At 34.4% G+C, this 15,392-nt stretch overlaps 1 protein-coding gene across 5 annotated transcripts in view; it reads right to left on the bottom strand.

Annotated features, from left to right (window-relative positions):
- The window catches only part of LOC145673470 (zinc-regulated GTPase metalloprotein activator 1-like), a 999,800-nt gene that overhangs the window by 956,910 nt on the left and 27,498 nt on the right, over positions 1-15,392 (bottom strand). For 4 of the 5 annotated variants that reach the window (XM_081743195.1, XM_081743196.1, XM_081743193.1 and 1 more), the window contains exon 2: positions 3,182-3,359. In XM_081743195.1, coding sequence (XP_081599321.1) covers positions 3,182-3,353 — 172 coding nt within the window. In that variant the 5' untranslated portion in view covers positions 3,354-3,359. The remainder of the gene's footprint in view (positions 1-3,181; positions 3,360-15,392) is intronic. The other variant, XM_081743197.1, reaches the window with a different exon arrangement.

Here is a 15,392-nt window from a genome sequence, read left to right as displayed (position 1 = left end):
AATAATCAAGATACGCCTGATACGCGGAGAAGAGTCTCACTGGTGGCACCGAATCTCATAGTATGACCACACCCGGCAGAGTCCGGCATGACCACAATCCATTTCCTGAATTCACTAGAATTTCAGAGGGGCTTTCCGATTCGAGCTGAAGCTACCTCAGATTACGGCTGAGGTAATAGTACACATCGGACTCAATGAGCCGTGCAAGCCGCCCATTTGAGAATAGGACAAACTTCTCCTCCCATACTAGGCTGATGACTAACATGCTTGACCAGACACTGTGGTCTATTGGATAAATAATTCCAACATATTTTCAACTATAAGACGTTCACGCAGGATAAAACACCCTACTACGTAAAAGAAAATCGTCAAGAAGCAAGACAGAAAATGCGTAGTATGTATCCAATATAGTAAAATATTCCGGAAGTGAAATAATCGTCCAATTGTAGGAGGGATCTAGAAAACAAAAAGTAACTACAAATTACGTATTTAGATAAGTAATCAGATAAGTTTCAGATAAGTGTAGGGTTAGCATACGTCAGCATTTATGCGGACATGTCCGCATTTTGAAAGTAAACATTTCCATCTGCATATATTTTTCGAAATGCTGTGATTTATAAGCATTAGCTAAGCTCAAATATATTGTTTTCCTAACGTAGTCTATTATATTGGTAACAGAGCTGAATAAGGAAAGCAAAGTTTCATTATCTTGGCATGTCTCCAGTCGCTCTCACGTCACATCAGTTTCTTTTTCTGTTCCTTCCGTATCTATACTTCAATTTTCTTCTGACAAGCTTGCTATGCTAGTGTTTTGTGAACATGTAGGCAAATTTAAGTGGTTAAATGTAGGCACACTGTAATTTTATTTCTTATTACGCTCTCAGCTCATCAGCCAAGTAAGGACATATATTGTAAATAAGTTTATGTAGTGAGTTAGTCAGGTGGAAGTGTGTCAGCATTTTGGCATCTCAGAATTTGGTCACCCTAAGTAAGTGAAGAAATAGAAAAGTTAGTATAGATATACTAGCAACTGAAGAAGTTAGGTGGAGCAGAATTGATAACATCAATACGATAGTTCAAGATTTCCTATGGGGAAATCACTTTGTGACACATGAATTGAGAGCATTATGTGTTGGATTATGAAATGAAAAATAAATAATTAAATAAATAAATAAATAAAATAAAATAAATTTTTAAAAATTATATATTCAGAGAATAGACCAGTCTCTGACGAAGATAACATAAAACTACCAAGTCAAATTGAACGAAACCGTAGATATTTAATCTTTTATAAAATTACTTACCTTCTTTTCGGAAATGAAGTGCAGTTGGACGAGGATGAACTAGTTTTTTGGAAACGATTTGGCTTCACTGAAATATCCTTTAATAACACCACTTGATGTAGAGAAAAGTTTCTCCAAATACAAGACACTGCTCACTGACATGAGGACAACCTCTTAATTCAATCATTTAAAAATGTATATCAAATGCAGTACCATTATTTTAAAGTTAAACGCAACTTATGGTATGAATTTTTGTGAAATATCACTAGATCCATACGGAATGAATTTTTACACTTTTCGTAAAATGTGTGGGTATACATATATGAATAGTTATAAAACTAATGGAAACAGCCACATACTGCAACATGTTTTATTTTTCACTGGACATTTAGGCACTGCGACTATTTTGTCTTACAAGTGCTCTGTTAGATGATACGTGAGTAGAATACGAGGAGATGTAATACGGATTTGTGTATGACTGATCCCCGAAGAGGTGTGTGCCCTGGCCTTCCTCCCTTCCTACTGTTAAATACGTATGCAGCTTATGTTCCTATGGGTCAATATTTTATGTTGTTTCTTTGGTCCAATTATCCCTCTCAATGGACAAATTACTGACAACGATTAAGTAAAATTTAGTTGACCAGTCACATACTATGGTATAGCTGTTGATCTCAAACAACGACAAAGTCCTTCAAGATGCTAATACACACAGTGTCATTTGTTTCGGATAGTCTCAGGATGAACTTCAACAGCTTTCCTGCTACCTTCGACCTCTCAACTTGAATATCTACATTTAAATAATAATAATAATAATAATAATAATAATAATAATAATAATAATAATAATAATAATAATAATAATAATAATAATAATAATAATAATAATAATAATAATAATAATAATAAAACAGTCAGTCCTAGAGCAGGGAGTCCAGCGCAATAAGCAGCAAGTTAAGCTCTTCTGCTGACCAATTCAGAGTTGCACTACACGAAGAATGACTTGCTGCTCATCTGGAAATGGTTTATGAGTAATCTGTGTCGGTTCCAGGACGAATACAAGATGTATCACAAGCTAAAGATGGCCAAACGCCGTATTAATCAGGTAAGTTGCATCTTGTTAAGTTGTTTCAATTGAACTTCATCAATTGTTCCTTGCTCTCCTGTACTATTACCGACCTACAAGATCTATTATTTTTAATTCCCTCTATTACAATTTACTTTCAGCCTATCACGTGACCAGATGTTTCTGCATTCCAAAATAGCATATATATATATATATATATATATATATATATATATATATATATATATAGATAGATAGATAGATAGATAGATATATAACCCCCCCAAAAAATGTTACACAACGCTCAATAAATTTTGTATTATTTAAATTTTAAACATGCTTATAGGTCATATTTTCAGATTTTAGGGTCATATTTTGATTAGGGTTAGGGTCATGTTAAGAGTATAAATCCGTGAATATCCTTCATGTTTTACGTCATAAATAGAAAACCTTACCCCTATTTATAATTAAACATTTAATATATCATTTTTAATGAAGTAAACTAGGCTTGACCAATGCGTGGAGTAACAGTATTTCAACAAGCAAACAAAGCGTATCAAATGTCCTACAATGTCTTCGTCTCTTTCATAAAGTGACAGCATTAGTTTGTTACAAGTAGTATTTTATATAATTTCCTAATACTTAACATTGTGAACCATCAAATACATGCAATACGGAGAATTTCAATGATCTAATGCCTTAATAAAGGATACAATGGAAATTAGATTTATTCTTTTCTTCACCTTCTGATATACTTTGTTACTAGCATCAGAAAGTAACCAATTACGACGAACAATCTCAGTTTATTTATGTATAAGAAATATATATAACTAACCTTCTCCAAACTCGTTCAAAATCACAGCTATCTTTTTGTCATGTTGCTCTGTCAGAATATAGTTTAGCAAAGTTGTTTTCCCAGCGCCAAGGTATCCAGTAATTATCGTTACAGGCACCGGTTCTAGTTTCGCAGGGATTAACTCTGGGATTTCTTCATCTGATGAATCCATTCTACACTGCCGAATAAAAATATGATTAACTTAGTTATGCAACAAAACTAAGTAAATAAAATGTCTTAAGCAGCAAAGGATAAAACATTTTAAAAGTACACATAACTCGGTATTATCCCATGTTAAAGGATTAAATTCACTTGCATATTCATTGAAGTAATCTGAAAGTAAAAGTGCTAAATTTTAAAATTCTATGAAGTTCACCGAAATTTAAAATTTAACAAAACTTTTACAAATAATATCAACATACACAAATAAATTTGATCTAAAATGATACAGTTTTATTTATTATTCACGTATTTGTAAATTTATATACCAGTATAATAATAAAGTAAAGTAAGTTATTTAACTTAATACATTTTTTCTTTTCTTTTCTTACTATACTTTTATCAGGAAGTTCCTCATTAACATATTTACAATTTTTTAAACTTATGAAAAACAAAAACTGATTTAGACAGTGGCAACACTGCAATAAATGAAATCACTAAAGGAAGATGTAAATAGTGGATGATAAATGCTCAAAATCATCATATATTTTTTGTTCGCTTTTCATTAATTGCTGAAGATTAGAAGAAGTATATACAAATTGAAGTAAAGACCCAGTGATGTACTTAGGAAAACTAAACAACTGCAAAGTGGATCAGGAATCGTGGGAGAAGGAAACAATAGAAATGTAACTAGATGGAATCTTGTTTCTCTCATCAAAGACAACAATCAATCGTTACCGGACCATTCGGTGCAAAACAAAACAAAACAAAATATAAACAAACAAACGAGCAAAAACTCATTAAGGTACATAATTTATTTCGCCTTGTTACTATACATAAATTTGATTTATTACCTTACCTGCATTTTCTTATTTGTATCACAAAAAAGGCAAAGAATTTAAAATGTAGCCTTGTTCAACCCAATTTATAACATGTCATAGCAGCCCTTCATTTTTTGTAATAAATTAAAGGAAAACTTTTTTTAAAGTTTCAATATTAGCATACAGGGTGTTCAAGAAAGAACCGAACATTTAGTTTAAAAATAAATTTGTAATAGAAAAAGAAATATGTAAAAACGTTTTGTGGCTGTACACTGTATCCAAAACAGAATTAACTAATAAGGTTTCCAAAGTGTGAGCCATCACCTACTACAAGATGGTACATTTGATCTTTAAAGTTGACAATAGCTTTCCCTCACATCTCCGGAGTAATAGTAAAAAATGCGTCAATGATAGTAATTTTGAAGTCATTCACAGTGCCAGGATGTCTTTTGTAAAACAGATCTTTGATGTGTGTCCAAAGGGAGAAGCCCAAAGGTTTCCGCCGGGAGAATGTAAAGGCCATTCGATAGCTCCAGAATAATGATACGAATATTGCAGAGCGAGTACGCAAGTTCCAAAATGTTTATGATCTGTAAAACATTGACAGTTTGGTGCGGCGGTACTCTATCTTGCATAAACTAGAAGCCAGAGACTAATATTAGATGGTGAATTTCAGGGAGAAATTTGTTTTCAGCACAAATTGGTACGCTGTGCTGGTTACCGTGTAGTCGACAAATATGGAAATACGTAAATGATCACGATTAACTATGGCGTGAATTATCCTAGGAGATGTTTTAACACCGTTTGGGTTCGTCTCTGTGAAGAGAGCCCTCACTTATCGGATAGTATCTGGTGTATCCGCGTCAAGATCGGGAGACTGGCTTGTTTCTGCCCTACAGGAATCGCCTCATATATCATCTTTCCCGTTCCATTTTACATTGATACAATGCCATTCTTTGATTCGTTTTGTCTATGTTCCCTGCACATTCTAGACTACTGGAAGTAATAAAAGTTAGCTATTTGGAAGAAGATAATCAATGGGTTTTGGTTCCATACACAATGTTAGATTTCTGAAATGATATGTGGTGAAGAAGGTAAACACATTTTGACGAAACGTTCACAATTAGATAATTTGGGACGTTTTTGAGGTAAGCACTTGTTAATGAATATTGAATATGCATCCTATTAAATCGAGTACTTTCTTAAAGATCTAATGTCTAATTACGACCTTTGGTCCTATTCACTTGGCGCTAACTGAGCTCGCGAGAGCTTCTATCTCTTGTAAGAAAACGTCACTACAAATCAGAAAAAACCTCTGTAGCTTCTCAGAAATTTCAGTTCTTTGAAATTAATCTTATCTCTCTAACGCTCTTGCTCAGACGTGTTATACAGGAGCAATTATTGTGTCCGTTTGGGACTTGGTAACATTAATTCTACGCAATCTCAACTATCGTTGGTTCATAACACGCCAAGTTTTCCATTAAGTTGTAAATAATATATTGCATCATATTCTAATTGTGCAGTCATGAGTGCCTATTTTGGATTTTTTTTTTTTTTTAATGAGAACATTGTGACCGTCTGCCCGGCCACAAAACTATGTTTTTGGACGACCAGTGTATTTATTTTTAACTTTTATTCATGCAACGAAATTATTATTTTACTCATAGAAACGAACAGCTATTTTTCCTTTTGGTGAGAACTTCAATTCTTTCTGTGTATACAGGTGTTCTTCGGCCGTCCTTATCGTTTCTCACGATAGAACAAAGAACTTGTTGTTTTTCAATGCAACTCTTATCGTATAGACAGAGTGCTTCGTCGCAGCAAACTTATTTTTTCTTTCTCTAAAATAGTTTCCAACTTATAGTCTTCGTCACCATGACTGTTCCGCATATACTTTTTTCTTAACAACATTTATTAAGATTGGGAATATTTTTGGATACGAAGTTGATATTGTGTGGGAATGATATTGTGTTTGTCGTGTTCTCACGCACTCTTATTACGTCATCCTTCTTGCCGTGAGAACAAGTGTTCATATTCTGCAGGAGTCGTAGGTGGAATGACTCATACACACAATTACCATCGTTTGCTCCTTTTCACTGAACTGTTTTATGTATAACAGTAGTGCATAAAAATCCTATAACCATGGAAAGAATTTATCGGTTTAGACTGCTACACTTTTTTTAACTATTCTTTCCAAGCTTTTCTCACGGGATCAAATCAAATGTTGCCAGTGTTCTCTATTATAACATCGACCCATTGGCACTGCGTATGAATGCCGAAAACATTAACATTTTTTTTTATTATTTGATAGAGTGCATTGTCAACCCTAAGTGTCGAAAACGGGTTGTTCCCAAGAGTCAGTAGAAGCGGGGAGTTAGCAATAAGAGTTCGTAGTAAGAGAAGTTAGCAAAAAGTTCGTCGTAGAGAGAGGCAGTGCAAGACAACGTATGAAGTGATAGTATGAAGAACTTCGTGGTGCGACATTAATCTATAGGATGTGAAGCAAAAGGACCAACAAATACCTTCTGGATATGCAGCGTTCTTTAGGAGTCGAGATACTTCATTCAGCAGTATTTCCCCTTTCCCCTGGTCATTATTACAAAGTGAAAGTCCTGACTCAGTGCGAAGAGTCAATTTATAGTGCAAGTGATATTTCAACAAGGGCTATGTTTCTAGTGTTCGTATATCATGTGCGCATATCTACATTTACCGTGCAGTGTTAAGAGTTTTATTCTCCATTTCGCTTATTCGATTGCCGCAGTGCAATTTCTTCTGTTTGAGCATTTAGCTCTGTCAAGTGAGAATTTTGTGTGTTGTTAATATATATATATATATATATATATATATATATTTTATTCCGTTCCGCACCCACATATATCCATACTCAATAAATAGGAATTTACCTAAGTAAATATCGTCTTCATTCATGTGTGTGTGAATTCCTGCGAGCAGACGGCTTGCCAGTTGCGTATATGTATGCGTGTGCATACGCAAAAGTAAGTATAACACAACCTGAGTCTCAAAAGCACCAACGTGGCTCATGTCAAATCACTTGTTACATTTCAATATTATCAATCAGCGCCCAAACAGAGTATGAGCCTGGACCAGAATTGTTATCAGCTGTTTTCTTAGGGAGTTCTTCGGGAGCCAGCACCCAAGGGAAACGGTAGGTAGCAACATTTATAACTGACCATTAAGTTTAAATTGATTCATCATCCGATTTTTTTCTTTTTCGCTAGAAAAGGTCGTAATTAATAGTAACCTTCCTTTGTTTTTCAACGAGTGACTGTTAAAGGGAGCAGTGATTCTTTGAAATATTTAGTAGAAATTCATAAATGAAGCAAATGAAGCAATCTCCATTTCATAACACATGCATAACATTTGAGAGATCCTAAAGAAATTGAAATGATTAGTATGTATATAATTAAAAAAAAATAAAACATAAATTACGCAAAGTCCTTAATTTACTTTATTTCTTATAGTTTCGGTGACATTTTTCTACTGTCATCTTCATCAGAAGATTAGAAATGGGGAACAGAAAATTTTAATTATTACAGACGGCAAACTTACGTGAAAAATAACTTTTCCATTATAAATTATTCTTGGTAACTTCCTCGTATTCGCTACCTTGTTCCTTTCAGTACCCTATTTTCTTACTTTTCGTGTAACGTGAACTGTTTCAAATTTCCAAACGGTGAAATTGTAACTAGGCAAATATGACAAAATTACTATTGTGCGACTTTATTGTTTGTTAACCCTTAAATCACCATTTCCCCCAAATATTGGTAAAAACTTGAAGTATTCTTTTATTGACAAAATTTTAAATGTCATTGTAAATGGATATAATTGGCTATTGTAATTTTCAAGATTATACCCAACAATGTTGTTATAGTACTTGGAAAATACGTCACTTTAAACTCCCAAGCATATTAGTTTTGTCAAAATGCGAATATACAGACTGGAAAATAAGTTTTGAAGTGAGCATTTTACAGTAAATTAGCATGGAAAACCCTTAACAATTATTCAGGCAAATACAAACAAGGAGCATACACATTTAACCCAATTTACAACACTTCGTTTTTTCATTGCCGTTGACAATACTCTCAATTCGTGCTCCACTATACTGCACGTGTACATCAAATTTTTCGTCTTTATCCATCACAAAATAAAATGAAACTTCTTCCAAACAACAGTAATATTTAAAAGAAAAAAAAAAACAAGGAATACAATCAACAATGTTCTGTCAATATCTTACTTTCCGCTCTTAACGTTTGAATTTAGTAACAGCCAGCTCATTATGAAAGCGAACATTATCAGCGTAGTGTTACGCTTAAAAAAAAAATAATAAAAAAATCGAACTAAGATTTCAAGAAATATAATTTTATACGATCTTCAAGCTCATTTATAGTTTTGCATACAACAAAACATACAAATTCGTGGTTTAAACAAAATTTACAAGGAATTAGAAGATGTCCAAATATTCTCGAGATTTAAATTTTTTTTTAAAGATAAAAACTCGAAATATTTCGGAATTCTAAGTTAAGTTGTTTCCAATCTTCATTAAAATTTCCTCTGGATTTTAGGTTCGAATAATAAATGACTTATGTGTTCATTTCAACGTGCGACTGTGATTTATATTAGATGTGGATGTTATTCAGATTGTAATTTTGCTAACTAATGTGCTTAAATACTTGTTAATAAGTATTCTTCATTAAATAAATGTGTAATAATTCACCAATATTTCGGACCAGATATACGGACAGAAATGCGGTTAAGTCACTTCAATTACGAATTTCTGCGTTTTAATTTTATCTATTTCCTTATGTCACTTCTCAAATATCAGATAGACGTCCATTTAATGACATTGAGTCAATTTTAGTTTGAGTTTTGCATTTACCAGTCTGAAAGATCAGTATGGAAGTATGAACACAAATGTATATTTAGAAACAAAATACAGTGTTTTTATATATGACAATACAAGTGAAAATATTTTAGTTTTACATCCAACAATTAGGTGGAATGAATAAGGTGGGAGGAAACGGGAGAACCTCGAGAAAACCCATACACGATAGGTGCCGGAACCTGCGGCTCAGACACTTTCAGCCTTCCTACCCCCTTCATTTTTTTAATTTTTTTTTAATTATTTAAATCCGCTGACTCCAACAGGAAAATCCCAATTACAGGAGTCTTACATAAAATATTACATCTATGTTATCAATTTAAAACAAATACTAGAATCAGAAAAAATACAAAAAATAGAAAGAAACAAAAAAATAAAAAATATAAACACGCACAAGAATGCCAACATACATAAGTATTCATGTTTCGCGACCTATTGCCATTACCTCCTACTATTATGTGCTGCAATTTACAGACAGGGTTTTACATATATTCCAAATTTACATAAGTTTCCACCAAACTATAATAATTTTTTGCTTTACAACTAAAATCCAAATCACATATTTTTACTAATTTGTTGTATGCTTCACACATTGCAAATTTGAGGGTAAATAATGTTAATTCCACATTAGAAAAATTGATCGTTTTGTAGTGAGAATTAATCTTCTATGTTAGTGATTGATGATAAGGAGACATATTCTGTTAGTCCAATATTGATAGTAGTGCTTCTATTACTCAGGCAAAAAAAAAAAAAAAAAAGGAATTTCAATGCCACCTTCACCTACTGATAGATCTATATCAAAGAACCTATCATGTACATTGGGGTGAGAAATTTCCTGGATTGTCTTATGACGCTAAAGTAGACGCGGTATTTTGTAAAATCTGCAAAGAATTATATGAGAAAAAGCCTTTAAGGTTTTCATCAAAAATGAAACTAACCCTTAATGAAACTGGTTCCCGTAATTGAAAACAAGCGTTGGAAAGAATGAGAAAACATGAAAACTCCGATTGTTATCCGAGAATCATTTTCAAAACTTCATGTTCTGAATAGAAAGATCAGTGCATTGTCCCAGCTCTCTGATGGCAAAAGAATTCAAATGGAAGAGAGTAGAATTGCCCTACTGAAGATACTTTCTTCTTTGCGTTATTTGGCTGTTCAAGAGCTAGCTATAAAAGGTCATAATGATAACAAAAGCAATTTCAGTCATTTGCTCCGATTGAGAAGTGAAGATAGCCTTATCGTTAAGTTGTGGCTTGAACGAGAAAGAGAGAAACAAATGGGTATCACATTATATATGTAACGAAATGCTATCAATTATGAGTATTGCTGTAGGGATGCAACCTGTGTCCACTATAAAATCCACAGAGTACTATGCTATGATTATTGACAAAACAGCAGGTATCTGTGAAAGAACAGATTTCCTTTCGCCTTAGAATAGTCACCAATGATCTTGACATTGATGAAATTTTACTAGATGTTAACTCAACAAATGACACACATTCAGAAATTCTTTTCAGAATAATTCAAGATGTTCTTCTACGTTTCAATCTGTAAATAACGTATTGTAGGAGTCAGTATTATGATGGCACTTCCAATATAACTGGTGTATGTGGAAGACTTCAAGTACAAAACTTCTCAATTAGAATCGAGGGATCCGTGTGTACATTGCTTTGCTCACTCTCTTAGCTTGGTTGTTCAAGATATCTTAACAAGTATGATAGGCTGTCGAAATGTCCTCAGCCTGGTTAGGAAAATAATTGTTTTTGTAAAACATTTCCCTAAAAGACTGGCTGTCTTCCATCAACTGGAAAGTGAAAATTAGAAGTCGATTAATTTACGACCGTTTTGTCCAACAAGAATGACAGTATGGCATGTTTCTCTTCAAAAGTGTTCGTGTTGCCTACCTATGAACTTATTGACTTCATACAGTAGAACTTGCAGTCTAGGTCTACTGTATGAAGACCAAGAGAGTTTTGGTTTTCTTTTACTTATGGTAATTGAATATTACTTTTCGATACTTATTTTCGTCCATCAAAATCCAGACTTTTTCTCAAAGCAAAAATAAATAAGTAAAACACGAAAAGAAACAGAATGGCCTTTAAAAAAAAAAAAAAAAAAAAAAAAATCCTGGCCCATGATGACCATGTGAAGGTTCCTCAAATCATAATGGACCTCAAGTCCTCAAATCATATCGACGACCTACTATGCACGTCTTGGGCAGCTTTTCCCTGAAAGATGACGAATTCTGACCCTTCCATAGATACGATGAAGGCAGTATTGTGATTCAGGAGTCAAATGAACCATATCGGAACATGCAACGTTCTGCCATTGCTCGGTGGTCTGATGACAATGGAAACGTGCCTATTTCAGCTGTAATCGACGATGCCACGGGATTAACATTGATATACGTGTAGGATCAGTGGTGTAACTACGTTTTATGGACCCACCAGCAAGGGAATTCCCAGGGCCCCTCGCCTTAATAACACTTTTGTGGAATGATAGATAGATAACATAATAAATAACCATACTTTCCTGTATGTGAATAATGAGTTAAATGCATGCAACTATTACGTCTAAATATTTATAAATGGAAATCACTTTGTTATACATATAATTTATTCAATAAACTTCACAGTGGAAGATGGACTTACTTTGCAGTCAGTGACCATAGTCTTCATGAAGAGTAGCAGAAATTAATTGAATGTTTTCCTTCTTGCTTTCCTGTAGTGCCGTGCCGTGTAAAATCAGCGCCCGGGGCGAGTATACGACGGCGCCCAACCCCCGCGAAGTCGACAGACCAGCCGCGAAGCGCAATAAAATGTTTTAAAAATGTTTTTCCTTGATTTTCTGCATTTTTTATTACTTTTTCCTTCCGTTTTATATATATATTTTCTTTTTTCTCCCGAATTTTGCGTCACCTTACTTCGGCGCCCGGAGTCGTAGCTCCGCTCCCCCCACCCCTCTTCACGGCACGGTACTGCTTTCCTGTCAGCAAAATCCTTTACTGACTTCCGTACATCTATTTCTTCAGCTTCGTCCGCATTTATTGAGAACAATGCTAGATTACTTAAGCTATTCTGGCCCATTCTACTTCTCACATAGTTTTATATTAATTTCAAGTTTGAGAACGACCTCTCCGCAGAACTGACAGAGACAGGGAGCGTAAAAATAACAAACACGCGGTAATAATTTCTGGAAAGATAGATGCCAATGACTTATATTTTACAATTAAAAACCTTGTAGGTCAAACACAGAATGCTGAACACTTATTTCAGATTTCAGCTGTTTCACAAAACAAATTACTTCCATCGGAAACAAAGAACCAATATCACAACTGTAAGTTGTTTAAAGTATCTGTGTCCTTCTTAGAATTTCATCATCAGTGAGATGAATTATATTGGCAGGAAACAAAAAGGAAATCATCAGTGAGATGAATTATATTGGCAGGAAACAAAAAGGAAAATTTGGATACCATATCACGCAAAAATGTAAAACGACAATGGAACTGTGAATGTAACATGTCAAATAGTTTAATATAAATGTTAATTCTAAAGTTTGATCCAATATTTCCCGCCGAAGAAAAATATATAGCCTATAAAAGCCGACCGAACCGACTTTCCCTCTTTCTTGTTCGCGGTGCTTGACTTATACGTCAAGCCTCCCAACGATAACCGAAAAAAGGGGAGAGTGGAAGAATAATACCGACTAATACAAAACTGAAAAGCATTTTGATTCGACCTATTAGGAGGTTAGGGTGAAGGGCCTTTTTGGAAGTGTCGTCTCCCTCCCCGCAGTGCGGGGTTTCGTGCCATAGTAGTTACGCCACTGTGTGGGATATTCTTATTTAGGCCAAGATCTAACAATGCATGGTGACTGTGTACTCAGACACTCGTACTTTGTTCACTATTAAGTCTGCTGTTAATTGTACAACAGTTTGCGCCTTATCCTGATGTACCAACCTCCACACTCCTCGACGCTTTTAATGAGGCGTGGTTCTATACATTGTTGTTTGGTGCTGGTTTTACCGTTCTTTTTCCATCTTTGGCACTAACCACAGCAATTCGTAAACGCTCGACAAGTCGTTCTATTTTCCGATATGCTTGTTACGAGCTGTTAGGCTATCACAAACCGTCCCCTATCATACTCTCATAAATTGCTGGCCTTCACCATTCTACGCACAAGCACCAATCTGAGTGACCGAGTGAGATAACTGTCATCAGGATTTCTTTCAGAAAAGTCATTCTGAGGTGCATATTCAGATGCGTAAGGGAGAATGATTGGAATCACTCAGAGGCACATTTACAAAGGACTATAGGGCTTGAAACCCCCTTGCCTACTCAAAAATTTAAGCCAAACATTTTGCATTCAATGTGTACTATACAGTTTGTATTAAAAACAGGTTTATTGCTATTTTGAATTTAGTCCGAAAAAAAACTTAAATATGCCATCATTGTTATAGTTTTAAAATAATCAGTAAGTACTAAATGATAATTCTTATTACACCACACACCTATTTACTACTATTTTAAAACTTCATTTTAAAAAAATTCACTTGGGGTTTATCAAATTCAATAGCAGACATAAATGAAATTTTAGTTTGAACTAAGCCTAATATCTAAAGCTTTTCAAAGTAGCGTATCTTTATCAGTGAAGGACTGGGTCATGAAGTTTGTAATCTGTAACTTGTAATACTCAGAGGTGGTCAGATCCATGACCCACCAGCAGTGGCGGCGATTGGACGTTAAAAGTAGGGGGGCAAGACATGATCTGAATATTTGTATATCAATGTTAGTTTCCCTGGTTATTTCTAACACTGTTTGACGAAAGGTTATATAACTAATAGGATACTATCTTTTTCGGTTAAAATACCGTATATCGCATTTCATATTTTATTAAGTAAATAGACAAGAGCAACGCCAGTAGGTACTATCCCTTTGTACTCTTAAACAACGAAAGTGTAAGAAGAGATTTGATTCCTTGCTCATGAACATCTTAAAATTTTGTCTGGAAAATTGTGTAATCAGATTATTTAATAACAAATTTACAAAACAAAAATAGAAAGAATAATATTAAACATAGTAATGAATAACGAGTCTTGTTTTGTAGAAGTTATATTGAAACTGGGGATTAATGAACAACTTAATTTTTAATTCCACACACGCTACTAAATGCATGTTACTACTCTTAGAAAATGAAAGACAGTAAATACTACAAGCATATGTTACAACATTTAAAGCAATATGTGCTTTTGCAGCTTCCCGAAATATGTTCGTTGCCATCAGGTGCAGTTTTCACTTTCTTGGAACACATTAAAACACAATACTTAGAATCACTTCACATTCCAGCTATAGAAAATAATCCTAAAACCTAGAATTGTGTTGAATTCACTAAATTTCATTGTATATACACTCGTGCACCCCTAAACACACCACTCACTCGTATATTACACTACAAAACAATGAAAAAGGTAGTTGTTTCTTATTACGCTCTTTTTAATCAATATTCCTTACTTTACAAAGAGAAGACATTTTAGGAATTGTCAGTTTATGTGCAATTAAAGAATACCTTATGAATTTTTCTTTCTTTTCTTCGAAACGTTCTCTCAGTTTCAAAGCGGCTGACTATCGAGCCCTTGTAAGAAAGGGGTACAGAAGCAAACCCTGTTAAATCCATTTTCGAATTTTATCCATTTGCGAATTTCCTGGGAACAAAGAAAAAGTGACGCCCTCATTTTTTCAGAATTGTTGAACAGCTTTTTTGTCTGTTTTGTTTAGTGGTTGATTTCACTCATTTGTATTAAGTAGTGACCACTAAACAAAAAAACTGTTCAACAATTCTGAAACAAAAGGGCGTCGCTTCTTCGTTTCCTGATAAAATTGAAAAATGGATTTAACAAGTTTTGCTTCTATATCCCTGAATGCTGGAATTGTTGTGCTCCAATAGGTCAATTTTTGGGTTATTTTCCGTGGCAATTAAAACACAATTCTTGTAGCTTTCTTAACTTCACAGGAAGACAACCAAATACGTACTCACGCAACGGCAAACATTATATGGCACCATTTTTTTTCTATGAAACAGTAATAATACGAAAACTAACTTCCAAATGAAATGAAAATGAAATGAAATCTTTGAGTTTTACGTCCCACGGTTATGCCGGTTAGGCTAAAGGAGACGGTGATGATGAGAGATGAGTGAAATGGTGGAATGAAGAAAGTGGGAGGAAACGGGAGAACCCCGAGAAAATCCACGAGCACGGTGTTTGTCCACCACAAAGTTCACTTGGCAGAGGCTGGGGTCGAACCCGGGACCCCAAGCACCAGAGGTGAACGCT

The sequence above is a fragment of the Thermobia domestica genome, chromosome 16, assembly GCF_964235325.1.
Source record: "Thermobia domestica chromosome 16, izTheDome1.hap1.1, whole genome shotgun sequence".
Lineage (NCBI taxonomy): Eukaryota > Metazoa > Arthropoda > Insecta > Zygentoma > Lepismatidae > Thermobia > Thermobia domestica.
The sequence above is the reverse complement of the archived record's forward strand: the minus strand, read 5'-3'. Positions and strand labels throughout refer to the sequence as shown.